Source organism: Rhinatrema bivittatum, chromosome 8 (assembly GCF_901001135.1).
Source record: "Rhinatrema bivittatum chromosome 8, aRhiBiv1.1, whole genome shotgun sequence".
NCBI classification, from domain to species: domain Eukaryota; kingdom Metazoa; phylum Chordata; class Amphibia; order Gymnophiona; family Rhinatrematidae; genus Rhinatrema; species Rhinatrema bivittatum.
The window spans coordinates 238,107,404-238,134,574 of NC_042622.1; the positions used below are offsets into that span (position 1 = coordinate 238,107,404).

Genomic DNA, 27,171 nt, shown 5'->3' on the forward strand with positions numbered 1-27,171 from the left:
TGGCGTTAGACCGTAACTCTCGGTAAAACGTGGAGACCTTTGGGGGCTTCCCAATAGGTCCTGCAAAAAGGTCTAACAAAGCTTTAGTTCTTTGAACATCACTCCAGTGTGTCCTGTGACTCTCCATAAAGTGCCGAACCTGCAGATAGGCATAAAAATCTGTTTGAGGAATGGCATAGTGGAGCTGAAGGTCCGAGAATGCATATAGCACTCCTTGAATAGGGTGAACTAGCTGATATATATATGCAAGACCCCCTTTACTCCATCTCAAAAAAGGCGAGAGGCCCTCTCCCGGTAGAAACCACGAGTTCTCCACCAAATTAGATAGAGGGGACATCCCCGGAGGCTGATTAAATAATCGACATACCTGTGACCAGGTATCTCTACAGGTTTCCACCAAAAGATGACCCTTTAGACGAGGTGGGAGTTGTGCCCTTGGCTTATGAAGAAGACTATTCAGAGATCCAACCCCATACCACGCCACCAAAGACAGAGATGGTACATAAACCGAAGTTTGGAAAATCCAATCCCTAATCAGCCGTAGATTGCAAGCCATGTTATAGGAAATCAAATCTGGGCATCCCAGCCCCCCTTTGTTTACCGGTTGATATAGCATCTGCAAAGGAATCCGGGCTCTACGACCGCTCCACAAAAAGATCCGGAGTGCTTTAGTCAGTGACTTAGCATCCATCTTTGAGATACGAATGGGTAACATTTGTAGGATGTATAGCCACTTAGGTAAAATTACCATTTGGTAGAGGTGAATCCTACCTACCAGCGATAGTGGTAAATTATGCCAACGTCGTAGAGTGTCCTGCGTGAGAGAAAGCTTAGGTGTGATATTTAAGCGATAGATATCGTCCAAACAAGCGGGAATACGAACTCCCAAATATTTAAACTCCTTGTTAGCCCAACGCAAGGGAAAAACTCCTTGCCATCGCCCCTGGGCTGTACCCGTGATGTCTAGCGCTTCGGATTTGTCTCTATTTATTTTTAACCCAGCGAAAACCCCAAAATTTTCCTGTAAAGATAATAAAGGGAGCAGGGAAGTATGCGGACTTGTTAAAAAAATCAAAACGTTGTCGGCAAAAGCCGCAATTTTAAATACATGTCCCGCCATCTCAAACCCCTGAATGTCGTCGTTTATTTGGATCTTTTGAAGGAGTGGGTCAATGGTAAGAATGTACAGTAGAGGCGACAGGGGACATCCCTGCCGCACCCCTCTCTGAATAAGCACTTCCTCGGAGCAGGTATTATTGACAATAATTTTTGATGTTGGTGACTCATACAACAGCTGGATATATTCCACAAACGCCCCATCAAACCCATATCTAGCTAGTACCGAGAACATATATGCCCATGCCACCCTGTCAAAAGCCTTCTCGGAATCGAAGCCCACGGCTAATGCTGGTGTGTTGTTTTGTTGACAGAGCGCCATAGCCGTGAGCAATTTTAAGATATGACCCGTGGCCTTACGGCCCTTGACAAATCCCACCTGTGGCGCAGAGATCAACTGGGGTAAAAGGACATTCAATCTCTCCGCCAAAATTTTTGCGAGAATCTTTAAATCGCTATTTAAGAGGGATATCGGTCTATAAGACTCGGGTTTTGTCACATCCTTGCCGGCCTTAGGAAGAACTATGATGTGAGCAGTGTTGAACTCCTTAGGAAAGGAGCCAGTGGCCAGTCCTTTAATATAAAAATTAGTCAAAGGTACCGCAATCTGGGCTCCCAAAAGCTTGTAAAAATCATAGGAGAATCCGTCCGGCCCCGGAGACCTTCCAAACGGCATTGAGTTAATAATTTGAGTCACCTCATACGTTTGAATGGGCCGATTCAGAAAGTCTCGTTGAGCGTCAGAGATTCTAGGTATAGAGATATCAGAGAAAAAATCCTGCTCTACGCCCTCAGGTGGGTCTGGGTCAGCCTTGTACAAGGTGGCATAAAACGTACGGAACACTTCACATATATCAGAGACCTTAGATACCAGCTCACCCTGAAGGGTGCGCATATTAGCTACGGTAGTGCGTGGTTTTTGTGCTCGAATGAGATTTGCCAAGGGTCGACCAATCTTATTTCCAAATTTAAAGTAGTTATGTTGAGACACCTGTAAGGCCTTGCTGGCTCGAACATGTAGAGCTGTATTCAATTGGTTAAGGACACTAAAATATTGTTTTTTATTAACTTCCCCTGGATTGCGCAACCAGTGCCTACGAGCCTGTTTAGAGAGGGCATCCAGCCGCAAGATTTCCCGACTAAGACGTTTGGCACTTGATGCTGTGTAGCTGATAATTTCACCCCTTAATACAGCCTTAGCGGTCTCCCAATACAAAATAGAATCTTCCGAGTGTTGCCCATTATTAGCCGTATAATCGACCCACTTATCCCGAAGATGTTTCTGAAACGCCCGGTCCCCCTTAAGGGCAGAGGGGAATCTCCAAAGGACCGTACCAAGTCGCCTATTCCCCAGTGTGAGTGACATAGAAATAGGGGAATGGTCCGATATCACAGGAGATTCTATATCAGATTTTTGAACCCATGGGAACCCTTCCTCTGCCAGTAAGATGTAATCTATTCTGGAAGAGGAATCATGAGGGTTTGAATAGAAGGTATAATCGCGCTCCGTGGGGTGCATTGTCCGCCATACATCTAGCACTTTGAGATAATGAGAAAAAGGACCAACACCTTCCCCACTGAGCTTAGCACCAAATCCCCGGGCGGCTGATCTGTCTAGGGTACCATCTGCTACACAATTAAGGTCCCCCGCTATCAGCAATAGACCCATTCTATGAGACATCACCACATTTTGAAAAAGAGTGAGATATCGTTGGGGGTGTATTGTAGGGATATATACATTGCAAATCGTAACCAACGTTCCTTGCCATAGCCCAATCAAAATGATATATCTCCCGTCCTCATCCACAACTGACTTATTTAATACAAAGTCAGCGTGTTTGCTGATGAGTATTGCCACTCCTGCTTTCCTATGCTTAGCCTCTGCAGATATGCAGGTAACAACCCAATCCCTCTGAAGTTTAAGGCTTTCTTTCGCCGTCAGATGTGTTTCCTGCAGGCACACAATGTCCCCTTTTAGCCTCCGTAAATGAGTCAAGACCTTCTTACGTTTAATGGGCGAACCCAGCCCATGAACATTCCAAGACACTAGCTTAACCAGCAAGTATTACACAAAAAAAATGAGAAATGACCGGCATTGAATAGTGTGTCTCAGGGGGCGGGGTCCCAGCAGCCCCACCCCACTAGATCTATCTGAGTGCCTCCCCTCAACGATCCCCCCTGCCACCCATGTCTTTGTCCATTGTAATATACCAACACCTAATCGTAAGCTCACATTCATACCAAGCGCTGTTATCATACATCCATGCAAATCCCCGCTCCCTCCCCTCCCTCCCCCGAAAAGCCCCAACCCCCACCCTCCCACCCCCACTTGTTCACCCAACAAACCCTTAAAAGAAATATGGAATTGCCTCAGCCCTCCCCTAAGGAAGAACTAAGTCCGGAGGGTACGTTACTAGGACGCTTGGGTGCCCTGCTCCCTTACATGCCCCCATAAGAGTACGGGCAAAGAAAAGTCCCTCATATCGCAGCCGTGCCTGCTGTAAAATCGGTAAAGCTGTCTGTGAAGCAAGGGTTCATTAACGGTCCAGGTATGAGCAAGGGCTTCCAGCACAAAAACAATCCATAATGTCCGGCCCGAAATGGCCTCCAAATGGCTACAGCCCAGTGCGGTTAGGCTGGCCGCCTCCAAAACAACCTGAAGAATGACATTAAACAGCCGTTGTAATAGATGTGCGGCATTCCCACTCCGCGGCCACGTGCAGGAGACAAAGAACTCGAACTCAACAGGCCTCAAAATGTGGACAGAAATTTCTTCGCGGCTTCAGGATCAGAGAAACTGTGTTGTTTGCCCTCTCGCCATACACGCAGTGTAGCAGGATAGGAAAGGGCAAATTTAATCTTTTTTTCAAAGAGCTGAGAACATATCGGGGAAAACTTACATCTTTGCTGCGACACCGTAATGGAGTAATCCTGAGTAATACGTATTTTTTGACCCTGATAAAGAAGCTCCGGGTTCCGTCTGTACGCCAGCCATATGCGGTGCTTGACCGCCGAGTTTAGAATTTTCGCGATGGCGATCCGGGGTCTTGTGTCTGAAGGCTTACGGGCTCCCAGCCTGTGTGCTCTCTCGACCCGCAGCTCTCCCTTCAGGTCGGGCAATCCGACCGCCTCTGGAAGCCATTCCTCCAGGAACCCGCCCAGGCCCTTTTCATCCACAGCGTCGGGCAGGCCCAGAAATCGTAGGTTGTCACGGCGGAGCCTATTTTCTAATTCATCAAGCTTGTCTCGGCACTCCTTTAGCTCAGTTTCTTGAACGCCCGATTTAGATGTGAGAGTCGCCTCCCGATCTTCTAGCCCCGACACCCGTTCCTCCAGCAAATCAATCCGCGGGCCCAGGACTTCCAACGACGCCTTTACCTCAGATATTTTGTGGGCAATGCCGGCCAACTTATCATCCAAAGCCGCATCTAAAGTTTCCTTAAGAATTTCCACAGTCAGAGGCGATCCCACTGTCTGCCCGGGCTCGGCGCCACCCGCCGCCATCTTAGGCTCAGCGGCCTTGCCTTTCTCTTTCTCTCGCTCCTTTTTTCCCCCTCTAGCCGCCATTGGAGGTGAAGCCTTGCTCATGTAGTGGACAATCGACATTAGCCGATGCCAATAATGCCAATATATCCAACTCTAGTGAGCCGGTATTGAACGATGCCGGTAGATATTGGGGCAGGGCACCCAGAGCTGAGAGAGACACGTCTACCTCAGCGCATCGCCCCACGTGACCCCCAGGGGCTATTTTCTAAGTCTACTAAGTCAACTTAATTAACAGCAGGTAATAGACTTCTCCTCCAAGAACTTATCCAATCCTTTTTTAAACACAGCTATACTAACTGCACTAACCACATCCTCTGGCAACAAATTCCAGAGTTTAATTGTGCATTGAGTGAAAAAGAATTTTCTCCGATTAGTTTAAATGTGCCACATGCTAACTTCATGGAGTGCCCCCTAGTCTTTCTATTATCTGAAAGAGCAAATAACCGATTCACATCTACCCGTTCTAGACCTCTCATGATTTTAAACACCTCTATCATATCCCCCCTCAGCCGTCTCTTCTCTAAGCTGAAAAGTCCTAAACTCTTTAGTCTTTCCTCATAGGGGAGCTGTTCTATTCCCCTTATCATTTTGGTCACCCTCATCTGTACCTTCTCCATCGCAATTATATCATTTTTGAGATGCGGCAACCAGAATTGTACAACTTATTCAAGATGTAGTCTCACCATGGAGAGATACAGAGGCATTATAACACTTTCCATTTTATTCACCATCCCTTTCTAATAATTCCTAACATTGTTTGCTTTTTTGATTGAAATCGTCAGTTCAGTGTGCTGCGGCAATGTGTTATCCACTATGATGCCTAGATCTCTTTCTTGGGTGGTAGCACCTAATATGAAACCTAACATTGTGTAACTATAGCATGTGTTATTTTTCCTTATGTGCATCACCTTGCACTTATCCACATTAAATTTCATCTGCCATTTCAATGCCCAATTTTCCAGTCTCACAAGGGCTTCCTGCAATTTATCACAATCTGCTTGTGATTTAACTACTCTGAACAATTTTGTATCATCTGTAAATTTGATTATCTCACTTGTCATATTTCTTTCCAGGTCATTTATAAATATTTTGAAAAGTAAGGGCTCCAATACAGATTCCTGAGGCACTCCACTGCCCACTCCCTTCCACTGAGAAAATTGTCCATTTAATCCTACTCTCTGTTTCCTGTCTTTTAGCCAGTTTGTAATCCACGAAAGGACATCGCCACCTATCCCATGACTTTTTACTTTTCCTAGAAGCCTCTTATGAGGAACTTTGTCAAACGCCTTCTGAAAATCCAAGTACACTACATCTACCGGTTCACCTTTATCCACATGTTTATTAACTCCTTCAAAAAAGTGAAGCAGATTTGTGAGGCAAGACTTGCCTTGGGTAAAGCCATGCTGACTTTGTTCCATTAAGCCATGTCTTTCTATATGTTCTGTGATTTTGATGTTTAGAACACTTTCCGCTATTTTTCCTGGCACTGAAGTCAGGCTAACCGGTCTGTGGTTTCCCGGATCACCCCTGGAGCCCTTTTTAAATATTGGGGTTACATTAGCTATCCTCCAGTCGTCAGGTACAATGGATGATTTTAATGATAGGTTACAAATTGTTACTAATAGGTCTGAAATTTCATTTTTGCGTTCCTTCAGAACTCTGGGGTGTATACCATCCGGTCCAGGGGATTTACTACTCTTCAGTTTGTCAATCAGGTCTACCACATCTTCTAGGTTCACCGTGATTTGGTTCAGTCCATCTGAATCATTACCCATGAAAACCTTCTCCAGTATGGGTACTTGCCCAACATCCTCTTCAGTAAACACCGAAGCAAAGAAATCATTTAATATTCCCACGATGGCCTTATCTTCTCTAAGTGTCCCTTTAACCCCTCGATCATCTAACGGTCCAACAGGCTTTCTGCTTCGGATATATTTTTAAAAGTTTTTACTGTGAGTTTTTGTCTCTACGGCCAACTTCTTTTCAAATTCTCTTTTAGCCTGTCTTATCAATGTCTTACATTTAACTTGCCAACGCTTATGCATTATCCTATTTTCTTCTGTTGGATCCTTCATCCAATTTTTGAATGAAGATCTTTTGGTTAAAATAGCTTCTTTCACCTCCCCTTTTAACCATGCTGGTAATCATTTTGTCTTCTTTCCACCTTTCTTAATGTGTGGAATACATCTGGACTGTGCTTCTAGGATGGTATTTTTAAAAAATGACCACGCCTCTTGCACACTTTTTACTTTTGTAGCTGCTCCTTTCAGTTTTTTTCTAACAATTTTTCTCATTTTATCAAAATTTCCCTTTTGAAAGTTTAGCACGAGAACAGTGGATTTGCTTACTGTCCCCCTTCCAGTCATTAATTCAAATTTGATCATATGATCACTTTTGCCAAGCAGCCCCCACCATAGTTACCTCTCTCACCAAATCCTGTGCTCCACTGAGAATTAGATCTAAAATTGCTCCCTCTTGTTGGTTCCTGAACCAATTGCTCCATAAAAATGTTATTTATTCCATCCATGAACTTTATACTTTACCCAGTCAATATTTGGGTAATTGAAGTCTCCCATTATTACCATACTACCAATTTGGTTAGCTTCCCTAATTTCTCTTAGCATTTCATTGTCAGTCTCACCATCTTGACCAGGTGGATGGTAGTATACTCCTATCACTATAGTCTTCCCTGACACACAAGGGATTTCTACCCATAAAGATTCAATTGTGCATTTAGTCTCATGCAGGATATTTATCCTGTTGGACTGTATGCCATCCCGGACATAAAGCGCCACACCGCCTCCTTGGTGCTCCTCTCTGTCATTACGATACAATTTGTACTCCGGTATAGCACTGTCCCATTGGTTGTCCTCCTTCCACCATGTCTCTGAGAAGCCAATTAAGTCTATGTCATCATTCACTGCTATACATTACAATTCTCCCATAGTAGAGAAATTCATTATGTATGAGTGCATTCATTAAATTTATTTTTCAAATTTCCATCAAGCTTGCCTCACATTCTGGGACAGAGGCTTCCAAGTCTCATCACCTGGATTGTTTAAAGAAAAAATTATCTTGATTTTAAAATATGTTATCCCTTATCCATTTCTGCTTCTGTTTCTAAAAAGCTTTTGAACAATATTTTTTAACTATCAGGCCGAATCAGTACAGTGCGCTCCAACAGAGCACACTGTTAACCTGCCATTGGACGCGCATTTTCCCTTACGCCTTATTCAGTAAGGGGCGGAAAACGCGCGTCCAACCCGCCGAACCTAATAGCGCCCTCAACATGCAAATGCATGTTGATGGCCCTATTAGGTATTCGCACACGATTCAGAAAGTAAAATGTGCAGCCAAGCCGCACATTTTACTTTCAGAAATTAGCACCCTCCGACTTAGCACCCTCCGACTTAAATGTTAAAAAACAAAATTAAAAAAAATTGGAAGTCGGCCGGCGGCTGTCGGGTCGAAAACCGGACGCTCAATTTTGCTAGCGTCCAGTTTCCGAGCCCGTGGCTGTCAGCGGGCTCAAGAACCGACGCCGGCAAAATTGAGCGTCGGCTGTCAAACCTGCTGACAGTCGCCGATTCTGTCAAAAAGGAGGCGCTAGGGACGCGCTAGTGTCCCTAGCGCCTCCTTTTGCCCGTTTCTACCGCCGGGCCTCATTTGAATACTGTATCGCACGCACAGGCGAGTGGGCGAACCCGGACTTTACTGAATCGGCCTGTATGTAGACTGGGTTTGGAGAACTGTAGGCTCCTGCAGAATATGGGCTTTGTGTTGTAATTCAGCTAAACATGTCCATGTAACTTTTAGCACAACTTGGCTACAGCCTGATTTGAGTGTTTTGCTTTGATTGAAGCGTTTCAGGAAGGAGGGTGAATTACTAATGCTTTAGGATGGGTGATTGTCTCACCTAAGATACATTTTATGTTGACAAGTCACTACTTTTGGTCTCTTTCCATGTGTCTAGGCCACTCTAATTACAGAGTATTCAGCAGTTGTTCAGCCTATTCAAGTGGCCTTTCAGCAGCAGATACAAGCCCTGAAAACACAGCATGAAGAATTTGTCAATGGTTTAAAACAGCAGCAGCAACAGCAGCAGCAACAACAGCAGCAGCAGCAGCAACAACAGCAGCAACAACAACAACAACAACAGCAACAGCAGCAGCAACAGCAACAACAACAGCAGCAGCAGCAACAAATACAGATCCCAGTGCTTGAGCCTGAGCCACCGCCACCAGCACCTCCGCCGGCTCCAGTTCCCGTGTCACAGCCAGGTATAGCCTCCAGTCCCATTAAGTTTTTATTTAGTGTAATCTTGGCTTATCGCATATGCTGGGTAAGGGTTTGAAATAATTTACGTTACGTTTTCATTGATACTGGAAGTAACTCTGTTGGTTAAAATAGCATTGTGGCCTAGTGCAGTGAGTGAACCCCCCATACACACACTTTTTCTGGGGGTATTGCGCCAAGGTTGGGTCTGCTCCTTGCTCCTGCTTCTCACTGTTTTTAATAGGTGGGATAGTCATCTTTTTATCTCTCTTTTTTTTAATCCCTTCCCCTTCTCAGTAGCATTATGCTTTGATAATCATTTATGTCAAAAGGTACATTTCCTAGCGTGTAGCAGATGGACTCAGGACCAATGGGTATAGTGTACTCCTGATAGCAGTTGGAGACGGATCATATTTCAATCTGATGTCAGCCCTAGTACATACACCCCTGTAGGAAGTGCAGCTCTTTAGTATTTTCCGTCTCCATAGCTGTTCGGGACTCTATGCACGCTAGCACAGCGTTAGAGTATTTTAGCAAAGAAATCCAAAACAAGAAGAAAACTTACCTCTACAGACGAGCCCCACTCTCTTGCGGTGACACTGATTGGGTCCCTCCCCCACTTGAGAATTCCCGAGGTGATCTCCGCGATCCCTCGGAGGTAAGCCTCGGTCTGGCGGCCGAATCTCGGCGGGGACCTAGCCCCCGACATTGGGTGAGGCTGAGGGTACAACTTTGAGCGCAGCGGTGAAGGTATTTTCCCTCTCCCCCCGCAGCCGGACCACCTGGAACGAGACCGGGAAGCACCGAGACAAGGTAAGGTAGAAATCTATTTAAAAGTCTCCAGTTTCCGAAGCTCGAGGAGTCGCACAGGTCACCAGTCGGGACCAGTGCCACCAGGTTAATCTGTCCTAGCAGGGCTAGACCCCAGTCAGATCCGAGGGTCCTCCCACTTGGAGACCCTCCGAGGTGATCGCCATATTGTTCGCGTGGTCTCTGTCACCATTTTGATCTGTTCACCGCCCCAAGCCGGGCGCACAAATATCTTGTGCGCACAAAGTCACACGCCCAAGTACCGCGCGCACAAGCAACATACATAGCCATGAGCTTACTGTGCCAGGCGCATAACTTCGATCTGCGCGCACAACAGCGTGCACATATCCCTGAGCGCGTACCAATCCCATGCGCACAACTTCGATGCACCTGAGCGCATAACTAAGCCACCCAGGCCGTATATTTTATGCGCACAAGCCGTGGGACTACTGGAAAAGAAGCTCAAGGCTCAGGGCCTTTGCCCAGCACGCCACATTAGAGCTGCACAGCATGAGGAGGCCACGGCCCTTTGCATACAGTGCGAGGAGGCCCTGGGGGATCCAGCCCATGGCCATCCCCAGCCGGTACCGGGTTCCAGCTTCTCGAACAGTACGCCGGACCTAGTGTCTCCCAGTGGGATCCTTCCTCAAACGAGGCTCCCCAGGGACACAGTGCCTCTTAATTTAGACCCCGCATCTGTCTCCTGGGAGGAATTCTTCAAAGGCCTGCATACCTTCGTCCACATGCAACCAGGGCCTCTGATAATACGGCCACAACCTCTGCCAGAGGCCCTAACATCCCGGGACCCTCTTTGCCCAGGGAAGGGATTCCAATGCCCAGAAGCCCACCTTCAGGGACACAGACAAGTCAGATGAGGAATCAGAACCACTGGAGGAAGGGGAGCTTCCTTCGGGGACAGAGCCCCACCGAACCATGAGGCGCTTCTTCACCAAGGACGAGCTTCCAGACCTGGTCACACACAGCTTGAAAGAGCTCGCTATCCCAGGCACAAGTGCCTCGGGGGAACCTAAGATGAATCCCCTACTAGAGGGACTCTGTCAGACCTCCCATCATTTCCCACTATTACAAGCCGTCCAGCAGCTAATTGACCTGGAATGGGATGCCCCGGAGACTGCGTTCAAAGGGGGGCATGCCCTGGCAGCCATGTACCCTCTGGACCCAGCTGCCAAACACCTCCTGGCATGTCCGAAAGTGGATGCCATGGTCTGCACGGTCTCGAAGCGCACTACTATCCCAGTTGAGGGAGGAGCAGCACTCAAGGATGCTCAAGACAGACGTCTGGATAGGTGCCTGTTTATCACAGACCAGTAAGAACACTCCTGGGGAAGCCCTGGAACCAGCAGTATCATTCCTCACAGATGCCGCTTTTGATCTGGTGCGCACCACAGCTAGAGGAGTGTCATTAGCAGTGGCAGCCAGAAGACAACTCTGGCTCCGAAACTGGTCGGCCAACGCATCTTCCAAAACGAGACTCACAAGGATGCCCTTCAAGGGAACCCTCCTGTTCGGAAGCGAACTAGAGAAACTAGCCAACAAATGGGGCGAATCCCCACTATCGCAGCTACCGGAGGACAGGAATAAGAGAAATCAGCGACCCTTCCCCCAAACTTCCAGGGGCAGAGGATCACAGCGCTTCAACCCATATAGAAGCACATATCAAGCCGCTCGCCCCGCAGGCAGGAGCCAGTCCTTTCGGAACAAGCACAACAAAAGGGGAGCCGGCTCGGGCCCAGGCCCCAGCCGCACCCCACAATGAAAATCAGCCGACCTGTCCAAAGGAAGAAGCCATAGGGGGCAGACTTGCCCTATTCCATCAAACTGGTAGTGACAGTCCAGGACTTCGGACAAGTGGGTCCTAGCCATAAATCGAGAGGGATATTATCTGGATTTTCACCACCTCCCTCCGGACAAGTTTGTGGAATCCCCCTGCCATGACCCTTCCAAGAGGATGGCAGTGGAAGCTACACTGACCAGATTGCTAGCCTTAGAGGCTATAACACCGGTGCCCACACAACAAATAAATACTGGACATTATTCTATCTATTTTATCATTCCCAAGAAAGAAGGAATGTTCCGGCCCATCCTGGACCTCAAGTCGGTCAACTGCCACCTGAAGATTCCTCGCTTCCGCATGGAAACCCTACGCTCGGTAATAAGGGCGATACAACTGGGAGAGTTCCTTACATCCCTGGATCTGTTGGAAGCCTACCTGCACATTCCGGTCCATCAAGAGCATCAGCGTTTTCTACGCTTCACGATCCTGGACCGTCACTACCAGTTCTGGGGACCAACATTTGGGTTAGCCACAGCACCCCGGACGTTCACCAAGATCATGTGGTAGTGGCAGCAGCACTGAGGAAGGAAGGAATCCTCGTTCACCCTTATCTAGACGATTGGCTGATCAGGGCGAAATCCCGAGAGGAAAACCACCAGGCGACCAACAGAGTCAAAACTCTACTGGAGAGCCTCGGGTGGGTGGTCAACACAAACGAGCTGCCTGCAGCCCTCCCAATCTCTAGAATACTTGGGAGTCTGGTTTGACACCAAACAAGACAAGGTCATCCTGACACCGACAAGGAGATCAAAACTGATGACCCAATTGCAAATTCTGATGAGCGAGCTTCGCCCACGGCATGGGACTACCTCCAAGTCCTCTGCCTCATGGCATCCACACTGGAAGTAGTGCCATGGGCAAAAGAGCTCACATGAGACCCCTATAGCGCTCACTACTATCATGATGGAATCCGCTGTCCCAGAAATACACCATACGTCTTCAGCTCCCAGACAAAGTTCGGACCCAACTACAATGGTGGCTACAAGAAGGCCATCTGCGCCAGGGAGTAATACTATTCTTACCAACCTGGATCATGCTCACCATGGATGCCAGCCTACGAGGATGGGGAGCATACTGCCAGGAGCTAACCACCCAGGGGCAATGGAACTGAATCGGGATGGAACATCAATCGCCTAGAAGCCCGGGCAGTCAGACTAGCCTGCCTACGGTTCAGTCACAGACTCCGAGACAAATCAGTCAGAGTAATGTGTGACAACGTCACAACAATGGCTTACATCAATCCGTCATGGAGGAACCAGAAGCCAACAGGTGTCTCTGGAAATAGACCCCCTAATATCATGGGCGGAAGCGAACCTTCAGGAGATCTCGGCCATCCACATCGCGGGGAAAGACGACGTCACTGTGGATTACCTCAGCAGAGAAAGTCTAGACCCAGGAGAATGAAGGTTGTCAACCACAGCATTCCAATTGATAGTAAACCGTTGGGGAACACCAACCATGGACCTCCTGGCAAACCGGTCCAACGCCCAAGTGCCCAGCTTCTTCAGCCGCAGGTGGGAACCTCAGTCCCAGGGAATCGATGCCCTGGTACAGACCTGGCCACAGGAAACTCTATTATATGCCTTTCCACCGTGGCCCCTATTGGGCGCAATCATCCACAAGATGGAACACCACAGGGGACCAGTACTTCTAGTGGCCCCGGACTGACCAAGGAGACCGTGGTACGCAGGCATGCGAAGGCTGCTGACAGGGAGCCCCTTCCCGCTACCTCCACACAGAGACCTGCTCCAACAAGTACCGATCCTCCACGAGATCCAGCTCGATTCTCTCTTACGGCCTGGCCATTGAGAGGACTTGCCTGAAGAAGAGCGGATACTCGGGGGGCAGTAATTGACACCCTGCTCCGAGCACGCAAGTTCTCCATATCCCTAACATACATAAGGATTTGGAGAGTATTCGAAGCCTGGTGTAAGGACCGCGACATTTTTCCACGCTCAGTCAAAATTCCTGCGATTTCTAGAATTCCTGCAGAACCGGACTACAGAAGGGATTGTCTCTCAACTCCATCAAGGTACAGGTGGCCGCATTGTCATGCTATGGAACCAAGAGCGAGAGCGGCAGCCTAGCCTCTCACCCTGATGTCTCCTGCTTTCTGAAAGGAGTCAAGCAGATCCGACCACCCCTAAAGTGGCCGGTGCCTCTTTGGAACCTCAACCTGGTCCTAGATTTCTTAGCAGGAGCCTCCTTCAGACCTACTCGCGGCCTGTCTCTCCGACTATTAACATTGAAGACAGCCTTCCTGTTGGCAGTCTGTTTGGCCCATCATATCTCCGAGCTAAAAGCACTGTCCTGCCGGGAGCCGTTCCTCAGACTCACCCCGGGAACCATCCAGTTACGCATGGTCCCGTCCTTCCTCCCCAAAGTGGTTTCTCATTTCCATCTCAACCAAACCATCTCGCTACCATCGCCAGATGAGCATAAGAATTTGAAAGAGTCTCGCAGTCTACGCCACCTCAACGCCTGCAGACTCCTAGTCCGGTACCTGGAAAGATCGGAATCCGTACGAAAGACGGATCATCTATTCATCCTTCACAGCGGGAAGAAGCAAGGGGAAGCGGCCTCGTGAGCAACCATAGTTAGCTAGATCAAAGAAGTCATCAAGGCGGCCTACATAGAAGCAGGTAAGCCACCGCCTTTACAAGTCAAGGCCCATTCCATTAGAGCCCAGGCAGTGTCCTGGGTGGAAACCAAGATGCTGTCACCCGCCGAGATCTGTCAGGCGGCGACATGGTCCTCCATCCACAGCTTCTCCAGGTTTTACTGCCTGGATGTTCAGTACACAGCAGGTTTTACTGCAAATGCAACAGCATTTGCAAGGGCAGTACTAAGTGGACCATGGGCAGCCTCCAACCAGGTTCAGAAGTAGCTTTTATACATCCCATTGGTCCTGAGTCCATCTGCTACATGCTAGGAAATGGAGAAATTACTTACCTGATAATTTAGTTTTCCTTAGTGTAGACAGATGGACTCAGTATCCCACCCACGGCTGCCGTTATTCATGGAATTCTCGAGTGACATCCCTGAGAGCGAGTGATTCACGGGTAAGCCATGCTTTCCTCCAACTATGACACCCATCCTACCGGGTGAGGGCACTGGCGGTCTCCAGCTATAACCAATTCAACCAGTTCAAATTAATCAAGTTATCCAAGCTTTCAAATTATTCAGTCATACATATATCCACAATTGCTTTTCAAGGAGAATTCTGAAGAGCTGCACTTCCTGCAGGGGTTTTATGTACTAGGGCTGCCGTCAGATTGAAATCTGATCCATCTCCAACTGCTATCAGCAGTACACTATACCCATTGGTCCTGAGTCCATCTGTCTACACTAAGGAAAACGAAATTATCAGGTAAGTAATTTCTCCATTTCAGAAATATGTAATATTCAATACATTCGCTTTGGCAACACGCTAAATTCTTTGACGTATTATGTGTAGTAGAATTTTTTTTTTTAAGCTTCTTTTTCACCTTCATGGTTAGCTGAAGGCCAAGTAATCAAATGTGGATAAAGGAAAAATGTTTCTTTCCTTGAGTCCTCTAAGACCAGTCCGAATGCATAGATTTTTCTCCTCTTCCAGCAATGGAGGAAAAGAACAACTTTTGAAGATGTCACTTCTTATTAGGAAGTGTGCCATCTGCAGCTGCTCACATAACTCATCTTGTGAAGTCACTGCATTGGCTCCATAACTGCTCCCGCATACAGTTCAAGCTCCTCGCTCACCCTCAAATGCCTCTACTCTGCAGCACCTCACTATCTCTCCTCTCTTTCTACACCCCTTCTCGTGCACTCCACTCATTAGATGTCACGCCTATCTGTGCCCTTCTCCTCTACTGCCAATTCTAGACTCCATGCTTTCCAACTGGCTGTACCGTGTGCTTGGAATAGTCTTCCTGAATTGGTGCAACATGTTCCCTCTCTTACCATGTTTAAATCCCATCTAAAGAGCCATCTTTTTGAAACCACTTTTAAATCTTATGCCTGATTGTCTGCTTTTAGTCTTAACTAACTTTTTTCTTTTTAACCATTGTCTTGCTTTATATTCACCATGTCTCTTGTCCTGTTTGTCATATTAGATTGTAAGCTCTATAGAGCAGGGACTGTCTTTTTGTATGTTTGTACAGTGCTGTGCATGTTGTGTAGCATTATAGAAATAAGAAGTAGTAGTAGTATTTCTGTTTCAAGGCACACAACCTTTTAAAATATAAACGTCCCCCATCGAACAGGGGGCTGGTCCCATCTGAGCCTGAATCCTACAGCATGCATGAATATCAAACCTAAGAAGCAAAATTTTAACAAGGAGTGGATACGGATTAAGATAATCAGATGGAATCCTGGTCTGGTCTAGTAGGATTCAAGAAAAGAAAATTAGCAGAAAAGAACCAACATTTTTCCTTCTTTTATTGTCCCATCAAACCAGTCCAGGATTCCATCTGATTATCTTAATCTTGTAGCCTGCTTCTTCCTCTTCCGCAGTGACCTTAGCCATTCAGTATCTTTCCATCTCCTAGCAGATGTGGATTGTGCCTTCCCTATCGGGAACACGGTACTCTTTAGAAGAGGAAATTTTACCTTTAAATTGGAGAAACTGGAGTATCATTTACATAAGCTGTCATGTCAACAGCATGATAGAGTATCCCTAAACTACCCTGACTAGTTCTCCAAGTCTCCATTTACCATTTTGATTACTGGCAGCCGACGGCCCTTTGCCCTTACTATGTCACAGGGGCTACCGCCGCCATTGGTCGACCCCAGTGACATAGTGAGGGCAAAGGGCCGTCGGCGCCATTTTGACTACTGGCAGCCGACAGCCCAAGTCCAGGAGATGGCTCCCGGACCGCTCCTGGACCCCCGCTGGACCACCAGGGACTTTTGGCAGGTCTTGGGAGGGATCAGGAGGGTGGGGGTTGTAGTAAATTAATTTTGGAGGTCTTGGGGGGGGGGGGCATCAGGAGGGTGGGGGATTTTGTTAGATTTTTACTTCTTTATTAAAGATTTGTCTGTGAGCCAGATGCAGCCATCAAAAGAGCCATATCTGGCTCTCGAGCCATAGGTTCCTGACCCCTGGCGTACACAGTTCTCTCAGTAAGGTGTATTTTTTACATTGGAGCATAGCCTCTTAACTCATTAGTAACAGGCCGATACAGTACAGTGCGCTCCGACGGAGCGCACTGTTAGCCTGCTATTGGACGCGCATTTTCCCTTACCCCTTATTCAGTAAGGGGAGGAAAACGCGCGTCCAACCCGCGGCACCTAATAGGGCCCTCAACATGCAAATGCATGTTGAGGGCCCTATTAGGTATGCACGCGGGATACAGAAAGTAAAATGTGCAGCCAAGCCGCACATTTTACTTTCAGAAATTAGCGCTGACCCAAAGGTTGGCGCTAATTTCTTCCGGCACCGGGAAAGTGCACAGAAAAGCAGTAAAAACTGCTTTTCTGTGCCCCCTCCGACTTAATATCATAGCGATATTAATTCGAGGTCCTGAAGAGTAAAAAGTTAAAAAAAAAAAAAAAAAAAAAATTTAATTCGACCCGTGGCTGTCGGGCCGAAAACCGGACACTCAATTTTGCCGGCGTCCGGTTTCCGAACCCGTGGCTGTCAGTGGGTTCGAGAACAGACGCCGGCAAAATTGAGCGTCGGCTGTCAAACCCGCTGACAGCCGCCGCTTCTGTCAAAAAGGAGGCGCTAGGGACGCGCTAGTGTCCCTAGCGCCTCCTTTACCCGGATCTACCGCTGGACCTAATTTAAATACTGAGTTGCGCGCACCGGCGAGTGGCCGGGTTCGCCCGCGCTCCCGCAGACTTTACTGATTCGGCCCGTAAGTTAGATATATATGTTATGGATTAAAACTTAATATAAGAGCAAAATAAATTCAAATTAATCAATGAGAAAATTCCATCATGACAATAACACCCTGCATCTAATAATCCCTACATTATACTATTACTAATCTGCTTAATGTTCCCACTTTATTATAAGGAACATCAAAACCAAAAACAAATTAGGTTCTCAGGTTCTCAGACATAAAAACATATATTTCACTGAACTGACTATATAAATTCATTCATTGCATTCTTCAGTCATAATGACACACAAATAACACATAAAGACAGACAACAATTAACAAATATTTGAGCTAAAAAATTAGACCAAAAAGTATTTGGATCGATTCAAAATAAAACAAAAATCAGAATTAAAATAGATCTATTTAAAAATGAAAAGAAATCAAACTGGGAAAAAAAATGTAATCTTCAAGCGTTACATTTTACATGGCAGAGAAGGCTTTATGTTGTCAACCTGGAAAAGTATAAAATCTGGCATACAACAAAATTAAGATAATAGTTAAAGTGAAGTTACAGTGTCATTGAAACTAAACATTCTGATATGCCTTAATTCAGCAAATAGGGGTCATGAAGCTACTTATTTCTATTGTTATGCCTCTAGGAGGCAATACCACAAGTAGTGGTGTGATAGCTGCTCTCCATTTCCTAAGATGATAATGTTTAAGGGAGGAGGAATAGCCTAGTGGTTAGAGCAGTGGGCTAGAAGACCAGGGTTCGAGTCCCGCTGTCTCTCCTTGTGACCTTGGGCAAGTCACTTTACCCTCCATTGCCTCAGGTACAAAACTTAGATTGGAAGCCCTCTGAGGATAGGGAAATACCTACAGGCCTTCGTACAGGCACAGTCTGCTACCTCACTTGCCTCTGTCTGGACGGAACTTCATCCAGTAAGCCCTCCCTCTCCCAGTCCTTTCGGCAGACCTCGAGGCATGCGCCGCCTCACCAAGGGTATCCCTGGCAGAAACCTGGACGGCACGGACGAAGAGGAGAATACAGATTCCTTGGAAGATGGGGAAATCCCCCATGACTTAGAATACTATGACTTAGAAAACTATGTTCATTGTAAACCGCTAACTTGAAGCGATAGTTACTGTTCATTGTAAACCGAGGTGATATGTATATTATACAGGAACCTCCGGTATATAAATCCTTAAATAAATAAATAAATAAAAATACATTGGACCATGTTATGGTTTTTCCATAGAGACAAATTGCCTGGTTTCCCAGGCCCTGAAGATGCTGGGAGTTCCTGGGGCGGATTCAATGACTGAACCAAAGAAGAATCCCATTCTGATTTCCCTACGGAAAACCTCTTGCTACTTTCCAGTACTGGAAGCCATCCAGGAGTTGATTTACTTGGAATGGGATGCCTCAGAAGTAAGTTTTAAAGGGGGACAAGTGTTAGCTCTGTACCTGCTGGATCTGGCAGTGAGAGAGCGTTTGCGCTTCCCTAAAGTGGATGCGCTGGACTGTGCCCTCTCTAAGTGTACAACTATCCGGGTGGAGAGAAGCAGCCTTAAAGGATGCACATGATAGCGGATGGAGTCCATCCTTAAACAGGCCTTTGATGTAGTAGCAATGACCTTACAGATTGCTTCTTGTTGTGTCCTGGTAGCTTGTTCGTGCCTACTCTTCTCTCAGGAGGTGGATGCCTCTGGGTTGAGTTCCAGAGCAGTTATGGAACCTGCTGCCGCCTTCTAAGCTGCCATGGGCTCAGATCAAGTCCGTATTTCGGCCAGAGGAGTGGCCTCAGTAGTGGCGGCCAGAAGACAGCTATGGCTGCGGAATTGGTCAAAAGATGTCTTCTCCAGGGCATATCTTACAAAGATGCCCTTTAAAGGATCACTCCTTTTTGGAAGCAAATTGGAAAAGCTGGCCAGTAAATGGGGCGAATCTCCAGTTCCCCGGCTCCCAGAAGATAAGAGAAGAGTTACAGCGCCCCTCGCCTATGATGTTTCGATCCAGGGGCTCCCAATGCTTTCACACCTACAGAAACTTGACATTTTATGAAAGGTCTCTGCCCTTTGGGAGGTCTCAGTCCTTTCATAGTAGACAGCCCAAGAGGGGGCAGGCTCGGGTTCAGGTTCGCCCCAAACCCCCCCCCCAGTGAAATTTTGCCGACCTACCCTCGGAATGAGGAGTTAGGCGGTCGACTGTCCCTCTTCTACCAGTGGTGGGTTGAAATCACTTTGGACAAATGGGTACTAGAGGTCATATGAGAAGCATATGCACTGGAATTTCACAGCACTCCTTGGAACATATAGCACAAGAAGCAGGCAGTGGAGACTATTCTTTTAAGACTCCTCAGGATGAGGGTTATAATACCAGTACCAGCACCCCAAGAAAATATGGGGCGTTATTCCATCTATTTCATTGTACCCAAGAAAGAAGGTTCCTTTCATCCCATCCTAGTCCTCAAGAACGTCAACCGACAATTACGAGTGAATCATTTCCACTTGGAAAACTCTATGTTCCGTGATAATGGCTGTACAATCAGGAGAGTTCTTAACCTCCCTGGACCTATCCGAGGCCTACCTACATATTCCAATCCTTCAAGAACATCATTTCTTATGCTTTGCGGTACTGGGTCGCCATTATCAGTTCTGGGCACTGTCCTTTGGCCTAGCCACCGCCCCCAGAACGTTTTCCAAGATTATGGTGGTCGTAGCGGCAGCATTGAGGAAAGAGGGAATCCTGGTGCACCCGTACTTGGGTGACTGGTTGATCTGGACCAGGTTCATGGAAGAGAGTCTCCGTGTGACCAAAAGAGTGACCTCCTTCCTTCAGGAACTCAGCTGGGTTGTAAACTTGGACAAAAGCAGTCTCAAGCCCTCCAAGTCCTTGGAATATCTGGGAGTCTGGTTCGACACCAAGCAGGGCAAGGTCTTTCTTCCGACCACGTGGATCGGAAGAAGTTGATGTCCCAAGTGTCCGTTGATGAGCACGATATGCCCGAAGGTGTGGAACTATCTCCAAATTCTCAGTTTGATGGCAGCAACCCTGGAAATAGTGCCGTGGGCGAGGGCACACGTGACCACTTCAACACTCACTACTGTCACATTGGAACCCGCAGTCTCAAGACTATTCGATTCACCTCCTCTCACCGATGGGCGTATGCTCTCTGCTCCAGTGGTGGCTGCAGGAAGCTCATCTGAGTAGGGGTGTACCCCTGTCCTCCCCAAACTGGCTGATCCTCACAACAGACGTGAGCCTCGGGAGCTGGGGAGCTCACTATCAGGAACTGACGACCCAGGGACATTGGACCGATGAAGAAGCCCTCTGGAACATCAACCGCCTGGAAGCCCAGGCAGTCAGATTGGTGTGTCTACAATTCAGCCACAGACTTCAGGGACAAGCGGTCCGCGTAATGTCGGACAGCACAACCAATGGTAGCCTACATCAACCGCCAGGGTGGAACCAAGAGCCAGCAAGTGTCACAGGAGTACAGTTACGGTTATCCGTTTTTAATCGTTTTTACATTAGTATATCCAGAGAGGCTTTTGAACAGAACACTGAAGGGCTGAGGTCACTGCAGGGGTGTATCTAGGGTGACGTCAGCTTTGAAATCTGACTCCGTCTCCATCTGCTGGCAGGGGAGCATATCCCATTGGTTCTGAGTCCATCTGTCTATACTTAGGAAAACAAAATTATCAGGTAAGTAATTTATCCAGTATAATTGTAAATGGGTTACATGTGGTCTTTTGGTGGCAATTAAGGTTGCTTCACATATGATGTGACAGGCACTTGCTTTTATTGTATGTATTTAAGTTTCTGTGTGTCAGCATTTAGGAATATTTTGATAAATGGTAGAAGGATTATGTATTTATATATAAATTGCTCTTTTTACATGTCTTTAATTTTTGTAGTCAACTATTGAATAAAAAATTCTTTGAAAGTCGACTGACTATGAACATAAGACATTAGTGCTCTTTTCCTTTTGGGTTGGTAATATATCTTTACATATAGATATAGATAGAGATCTCTATATATAGATATATAACCCAAACATGTTCTGCTACACACAAATAGTGTTATATACCATGCCAGGCTTGTATTTTTACAAATGGTGACATTAGTGAAAGTATGTTCATCTTTCTTTCTTTACAATGTCTTGTAGATGAAGTCAAAGCTCCCCTTCCCATTCCCAGTGCTTCAGAGTATGATGCGGTCCCTGGCGGAGTCCCAGACCCCACTGTGGCAGGACCTCAGGGTCCCGGGCCTCATGAACAAATTCCTCCCACTAAACCACCATGGTTTGATCAACCACAACCCATTGCCCCATGGGGCCAACAGCAGGTGAGTGGTTTTGGTCAGTCATTTGCAAGTGGAGATAGCGTGATCAGTTATATGGCCCATGTTCAGGTATCTTGTTCAGTGTCATTGGTTTCAAGCATTTTGCAGAGGTGATGTGTTCAGGCTTTGCAGGAGATGGGGAGGATGAGCTGCTTTGAAGATTTCTTCACAGCTCTCAGCCAGTAAGAGATGTCATCCTTGGGAGTTTGTTGATTTCCACATAAGCCTTCAACTCTGTCATATAATACGTAGAGACTATTAAGTAATAGTGCAATACTATATTTGTGAAATCCTAGTAAATCAGATAATTTTGGAATTGATATTTGCAAAATAATTAGCCGAATTGTGTTTTTTGGTTGCAACCATAATGAGAATTCTAAAAGGACCATATTTAAGCTGATGTACAGCTTGCTGACATAGTAAGGTGGGCTGCTCAACTCTTTGGGAAAACAGCAGCGCATATTAAGCAGTAAGGTGGAGGAACCAAAAGAGTTACACATGTTCCAGTTAGAAATCAAAATTAGAAACACAGCAGTCTGGGGGAGCTTCAAGGGAGAGAGGAGGACCCAGGGCTCTCCCCTGCTGTTGGTGAGGACCACAACGTTTTTCTTCCACCTGGCGGGCCCCGCCCTGAACCTCTATGTGGGCAGCGATGTCAGCCCTGCGACTGCCGGTTTGACAAAATAGCCGGTATAGCAGCACAGTTTGGAGAGCTACAAGGGAGAGAGGAGGACCCAGGGCTCTCCCCTGCTATCGGCGAGGACCGGAGCGTTTTTCTTCCATCTGGCAAGCCCCGTTGAGGGCCCCACCCCAAACCTCCGTGTTGGCGACGTCATCAGCCCTGCTTTTATCAAGCCTGCGACTGCCGGCTTGATAAAACAGCCGGTATTGCGGCGCACGCCAAAAGTGTGCATGGCTGCTTTGGACTTTTTCCCTTTTATCTTTTTGGTTTTCTTTTTTCTTCTTACTCTGATTTGCCCTTAGTCAGTGGGGAAAAAGAGGAAAGCAATAAAAGTAACCTCCTCTCCTTTGAGTCAACAATCTTGAGGCCCGATGGATGCTCACTTAATTAGAGTGAGTAATATGCCAGTAGGGGCTGTGTTGAAGGCACATCCAGTGCCTCCTTGAGTCCAGGCACAGGCCCTATAACACCACAACCAGATGGAGCTCCACTAGTTGAATTGCAGCAAGTTACAGAAGGATGGAATCCTAACCGGGATACAAGTGAAGCAATAGCTGACTCAACACAATTGACGATTTTAGTGGAGCACCAACCAAGAACTGTGAGTGACTCTGTATTAACAACTAATGAAGGAATGGTACAACAGGGTTTAGATGAACCCAGAAATATCACACTCACAGACTTGTGGAGGATGTTAGCTAGATTAAATCTTAATGTATGTCAAGTAAATGCACATCTTTCCTCTCTAGTAAATGCTAATAGGATCTCTATAGAACAACATGATAAAAAATTATCTAAATTAGAGGTTTCTGTTTCTACCTTAAATACTAAAGTTCATTTATTACAAAATAATGAGTGTTCACATATTAAGGATAACATTTAGATACATATTGAAATGGAAAATGTAGAAAATTTGATTAGATTCAAGAATTTGAGATTGGTAAATTTTCCTTATACTTGCTTACTTTCCGCATATGAAATGTTTAAGAAGATGATATCCCAAAAATTTCTAACATTTTCTATTTTCAAAAGCAGAGGGGTACTGTAACTATTGATAAGCAAGAAAATGAGGAGATAGTAACTAGTCCAGGTATTACAACTTTCCTTGAAGAGTCTGTTGATGTAATCTCTAAAAGAACTACTTTATTTGTATCTTTTTGTTTGGAGAGAGAAAAAGACCTGGTATTCCAGAAGTTTTTCAGGGTCAAGGAAACTTTATTTTGTGGGCAGAGAGTTTTCTTATTTCCAGATGTTTCCAGAGTTAACGCAGGCTCAAAAGAGACATTTTCTATCATTAAGAAATAGGACCATAGCTATTGGAGCTACATTTTTAAAAAAAATATCCCTGCAAGTGTTTTGTTTCATATCAAGCTAAGAGATTTATTTTTACAGACCCTGCCCACTTGGAAACTTTTCTGGTAGATAAAACAGATTCGAGGGTAGATCTACCCTAGCTACATCTAGGTAAATAAGGGGCCAAAAGTAATTTAAATCACTTCCTCTCCGCCTTTAGTCATAAGTGTTTGTTTCTAAAGATATGTATCTTTCCTTTCTCCCCCATATTATTGGGTTAAGTAATGCAGGATGTTTGAGGTCAATTTATTTTCTTAAAATTGAATTTACCTACTGCATGTACTGTTATATATCATAATTTATGAAAATCAATTAAAAAAAAAAAAGAAACACAGCAGTCCTGGATCCAGCGGGATTGATCAGCCAAAGAAGAATGCTGAAAAAATAGAAATAAATATAGAGGCCCAAAATACTAGAAACATTTTGTGGACTTAATGAAGATATTTTTGTTGGGCTGTGCTTGAAACCCTATTGCTGTAATGGTCCTAAGCTTACAGTGGGTCAGTTAGAGTGGTTAATTTGGAAATCAAGCACTCTACCTGATCAAGCAGCCAGATTTTTTTTTATTGCCGACTGGGGCTTATTTATTAGTGTGTTTTTTAAAATATTGGATCATTCACAAGAACTTTCAGCTATAACTTAAAAAAAAAAAAAAAAGATCACAAAAAATGTATTTAGAGAAAACTATCCAGCAATTATAATCTAAATAATTGAAGAGGATAAAATGGTCTTTATAAAGAGTACTGATGTCCAGGCCAGAGCAGCTTTTATAAACAATCGTCAACGCTTAAAAATATAATCATAGGCCAGTAATATTCTTGATATTTTTCTAGATACATTTCAAAAACTTACCTTTAATTCTGGTCGAGCAAAAGTCATATAATGAACATCACATAATCCTCTTCATATCATGTAGCTGTAGAACTTGATATATCTGATGTGTTTCAAAGCAACTTCTGCTTCAGGTGTATCGATAGCTGCTTTAACTATGGATCAATCTCCCAAGCAAAAAGCACGTATGGAAGAAAACCCTTGATGAATCAGATCCTAAGGGTTTATCTTGATGCTGACTTTATTATACCTGCTGTGGTGCATTTTGGCACCATGTGGTGTTCTTGACAATTTACAGGCTTTTCCCATGAACCGCTGTACTCATATCCCGATCCGGGCCACCCCTCATCAGCTCCTGATGCCGCCGTCGAGCTCCTTCACTCGTCCTTGCGGCAGGATTCCACCCATCAACACATCAAGATGTCGCCGATGCTCTTTGTGGAGGACACTGCTGTCTTCCAGCCAGGCTTCTCCTTAGGCGTGCGCACATGCGCATCTGACATCAAGCTACTTAAAGAGGCTGCGGTGGGAAATCCCTCGCAGCACCCATTGATGACCTACAAACGCAGGCCTATAGAAGGCCTTCGCTCTCTTTTTCTAACTGCCTCAGCAACAGGTCCACCTACTCTTGTAATAGTGCGTGTTGCTTTCCACATCCTGTCTTCAGTTCCAGCCAGTGTTCCTGTCTTCAGCTCTTCTGCCTTGTTCTTGTTTACCTGCCTGTTCTTCTTCTCGCCTTCCTGCCTGTCTATCTATTCCTCTTTTTCCTTCAGAAGGATACCTGGTTTGACCTCAGCCTGATCTCGGATACATTTGACCATTGCCTGCCATTGAATGCACTTGATCACTGTCTGCCACTGACCAATGCCTGCCTCCAGATACGGTTGATCTCCTGCTTCAATGAATCCCTTCGCCATCAGCAGAGACCACCACCTAAGATCTGCTGGCCCTGGCACCCAAAAGCTCAACCTAAGGGGAATGAGGGCTGGTATACGCGAAGCTCCAGCTGGGCCTCTGCTTTGTCTGGGTCTGCTTGCCAATGGTAGGAACCTGCAGGACGCCTCCCTAAAGAGCCACAATAGCTCTTTAGGTCTCTTGCATCCAATCCATAGCCTTTCCTGACCTGCACACCCACACTGAAGTGATCAGAGAAGGGATGCAACGGAGACTAGGGTTATGCTCTGTCATTATCCTCTGGAGAGAGAGTTTCTGATTCTGCCTACGAAGAATCCTGTAGCCTTGTTGAGTGGGCTTGACAGCCTTATAGGACTTAGATTCTTTCTGAGCAGGCCAAAATGCTCTCATCTGACTGATTCCTCCTGAAATGACTTAGAAACTATTGTGTTTAATAGGATGCATCAAAGATCTATTCAAGAAAAAAATGGTCAACAACAAGTATTTCAAAGGTGACATACAGTAGACTTGAGAATAACTGCCCTGTTCTGGCCTACATTGCCTGACTTTCTTGTTGTTATAAGTGAGAACATCCTGATTCCGACAGAAGTGAAACTCTACCCTTAGAAGAGGGACAGTATTGGCCCCAGAGATACCCTTTCCTTTAAAATTACCAAAGGCCACCAAGGAGACCAACTTCAACAACAAGACTCAGAGATGCCCTATAAGACTTGAGAAGAAGAGATGCCAGATTCCTTAAAAACTAAACTCGGGTTCCAAGTTCAGTTGAGGACTTACAGTCTTCCAGAGAGTCAAGAATGAATATCCTTCATTTTTTGAAGGGCTGAATAAACATGGACAAAGGTGAACAGGTAGATGTGGTGTATTTAGATTTTCAGAAGGCATTTGATAAAGTCCCTCACTAAGAGGCTTCCAAGAAAACTTAAAAAGTCATAGGATAGGAGGTGATGGTTAAAAGACAAAAAACAGAGTAGGATTAAATGGTCTGTTTTCACAATGAAAAAAGGTAAAGTGAGTGCCTCAGGGATCTGTACTTTGACCGGTGCTTTTTTAATATATTTAACACCTTAGGCTCAGCTGCTGATGGGAGAATGACTGTGGAACAACTTTTCCTTCCACTGGCTCCCTTAACAATGATAGCTTCCAGCCCCCCCCCCCCCCCCGATGATGTTGCCTTCCCTGGGGGGGGGGGGGGTGAAGAGCCAGCGTGGGATGCCGAAGGTGTGCTCTGTCACGCACATGGAGGAGCACAACAAAGTAGCTCCCTTGTGCGTGCTGAGTGCCCCAAGTGCAGCTATAGCTGATGACTTTTGCACTTTTTCAAATATCCGCACTATCACTGGTCAGGGTCACTATGGAAATCTTACCTCTCATAAGCATTTTCATTCATCCCGCTTACCACCTACTCTTTTGATGATTTGTCTTAACGAAACTTCTTGTGCCCCTCCCTCTTCATGTATATCATTTAGTCTCATTAATGCTCAATCGGTGAAGACCAAGTTTCAACCAATTCACGATACTATTGTTCGTGAACAAATTGACTTTTGATATATCAGTGAATCTTTGTTATTAGACTCTGATGCCATCACTCTTTCTTTAGTATCCCCTCCTGGTTATTCATTTGTTTCACACC

The 27,171-nt window shown here is 45.9% G+C and overlaps 1 protein-coding gene across 1 annotated transcript in view; it reads left to right on the forward strand.

Annotated features, from left to right (window-relative positions):
- Positions 1 to 27,171, forward strand: part of CHERP (calcium homeostasis endoplasmic reticulum protein) — a 230,184-nt gene that overhangs the window by 74,707 nt on the left and 128,306 nt on the right. The window contains 2 exon segments of the mRNA XM_029614207.1: positions 8,636 to 8,942; positions 21,582 to 21,760. Of these exon segments, the coding sequence (XP_029470067.1) occupies positions 8,636 to 8,942; positions 21,582 to 21,760 (486 nt within the window).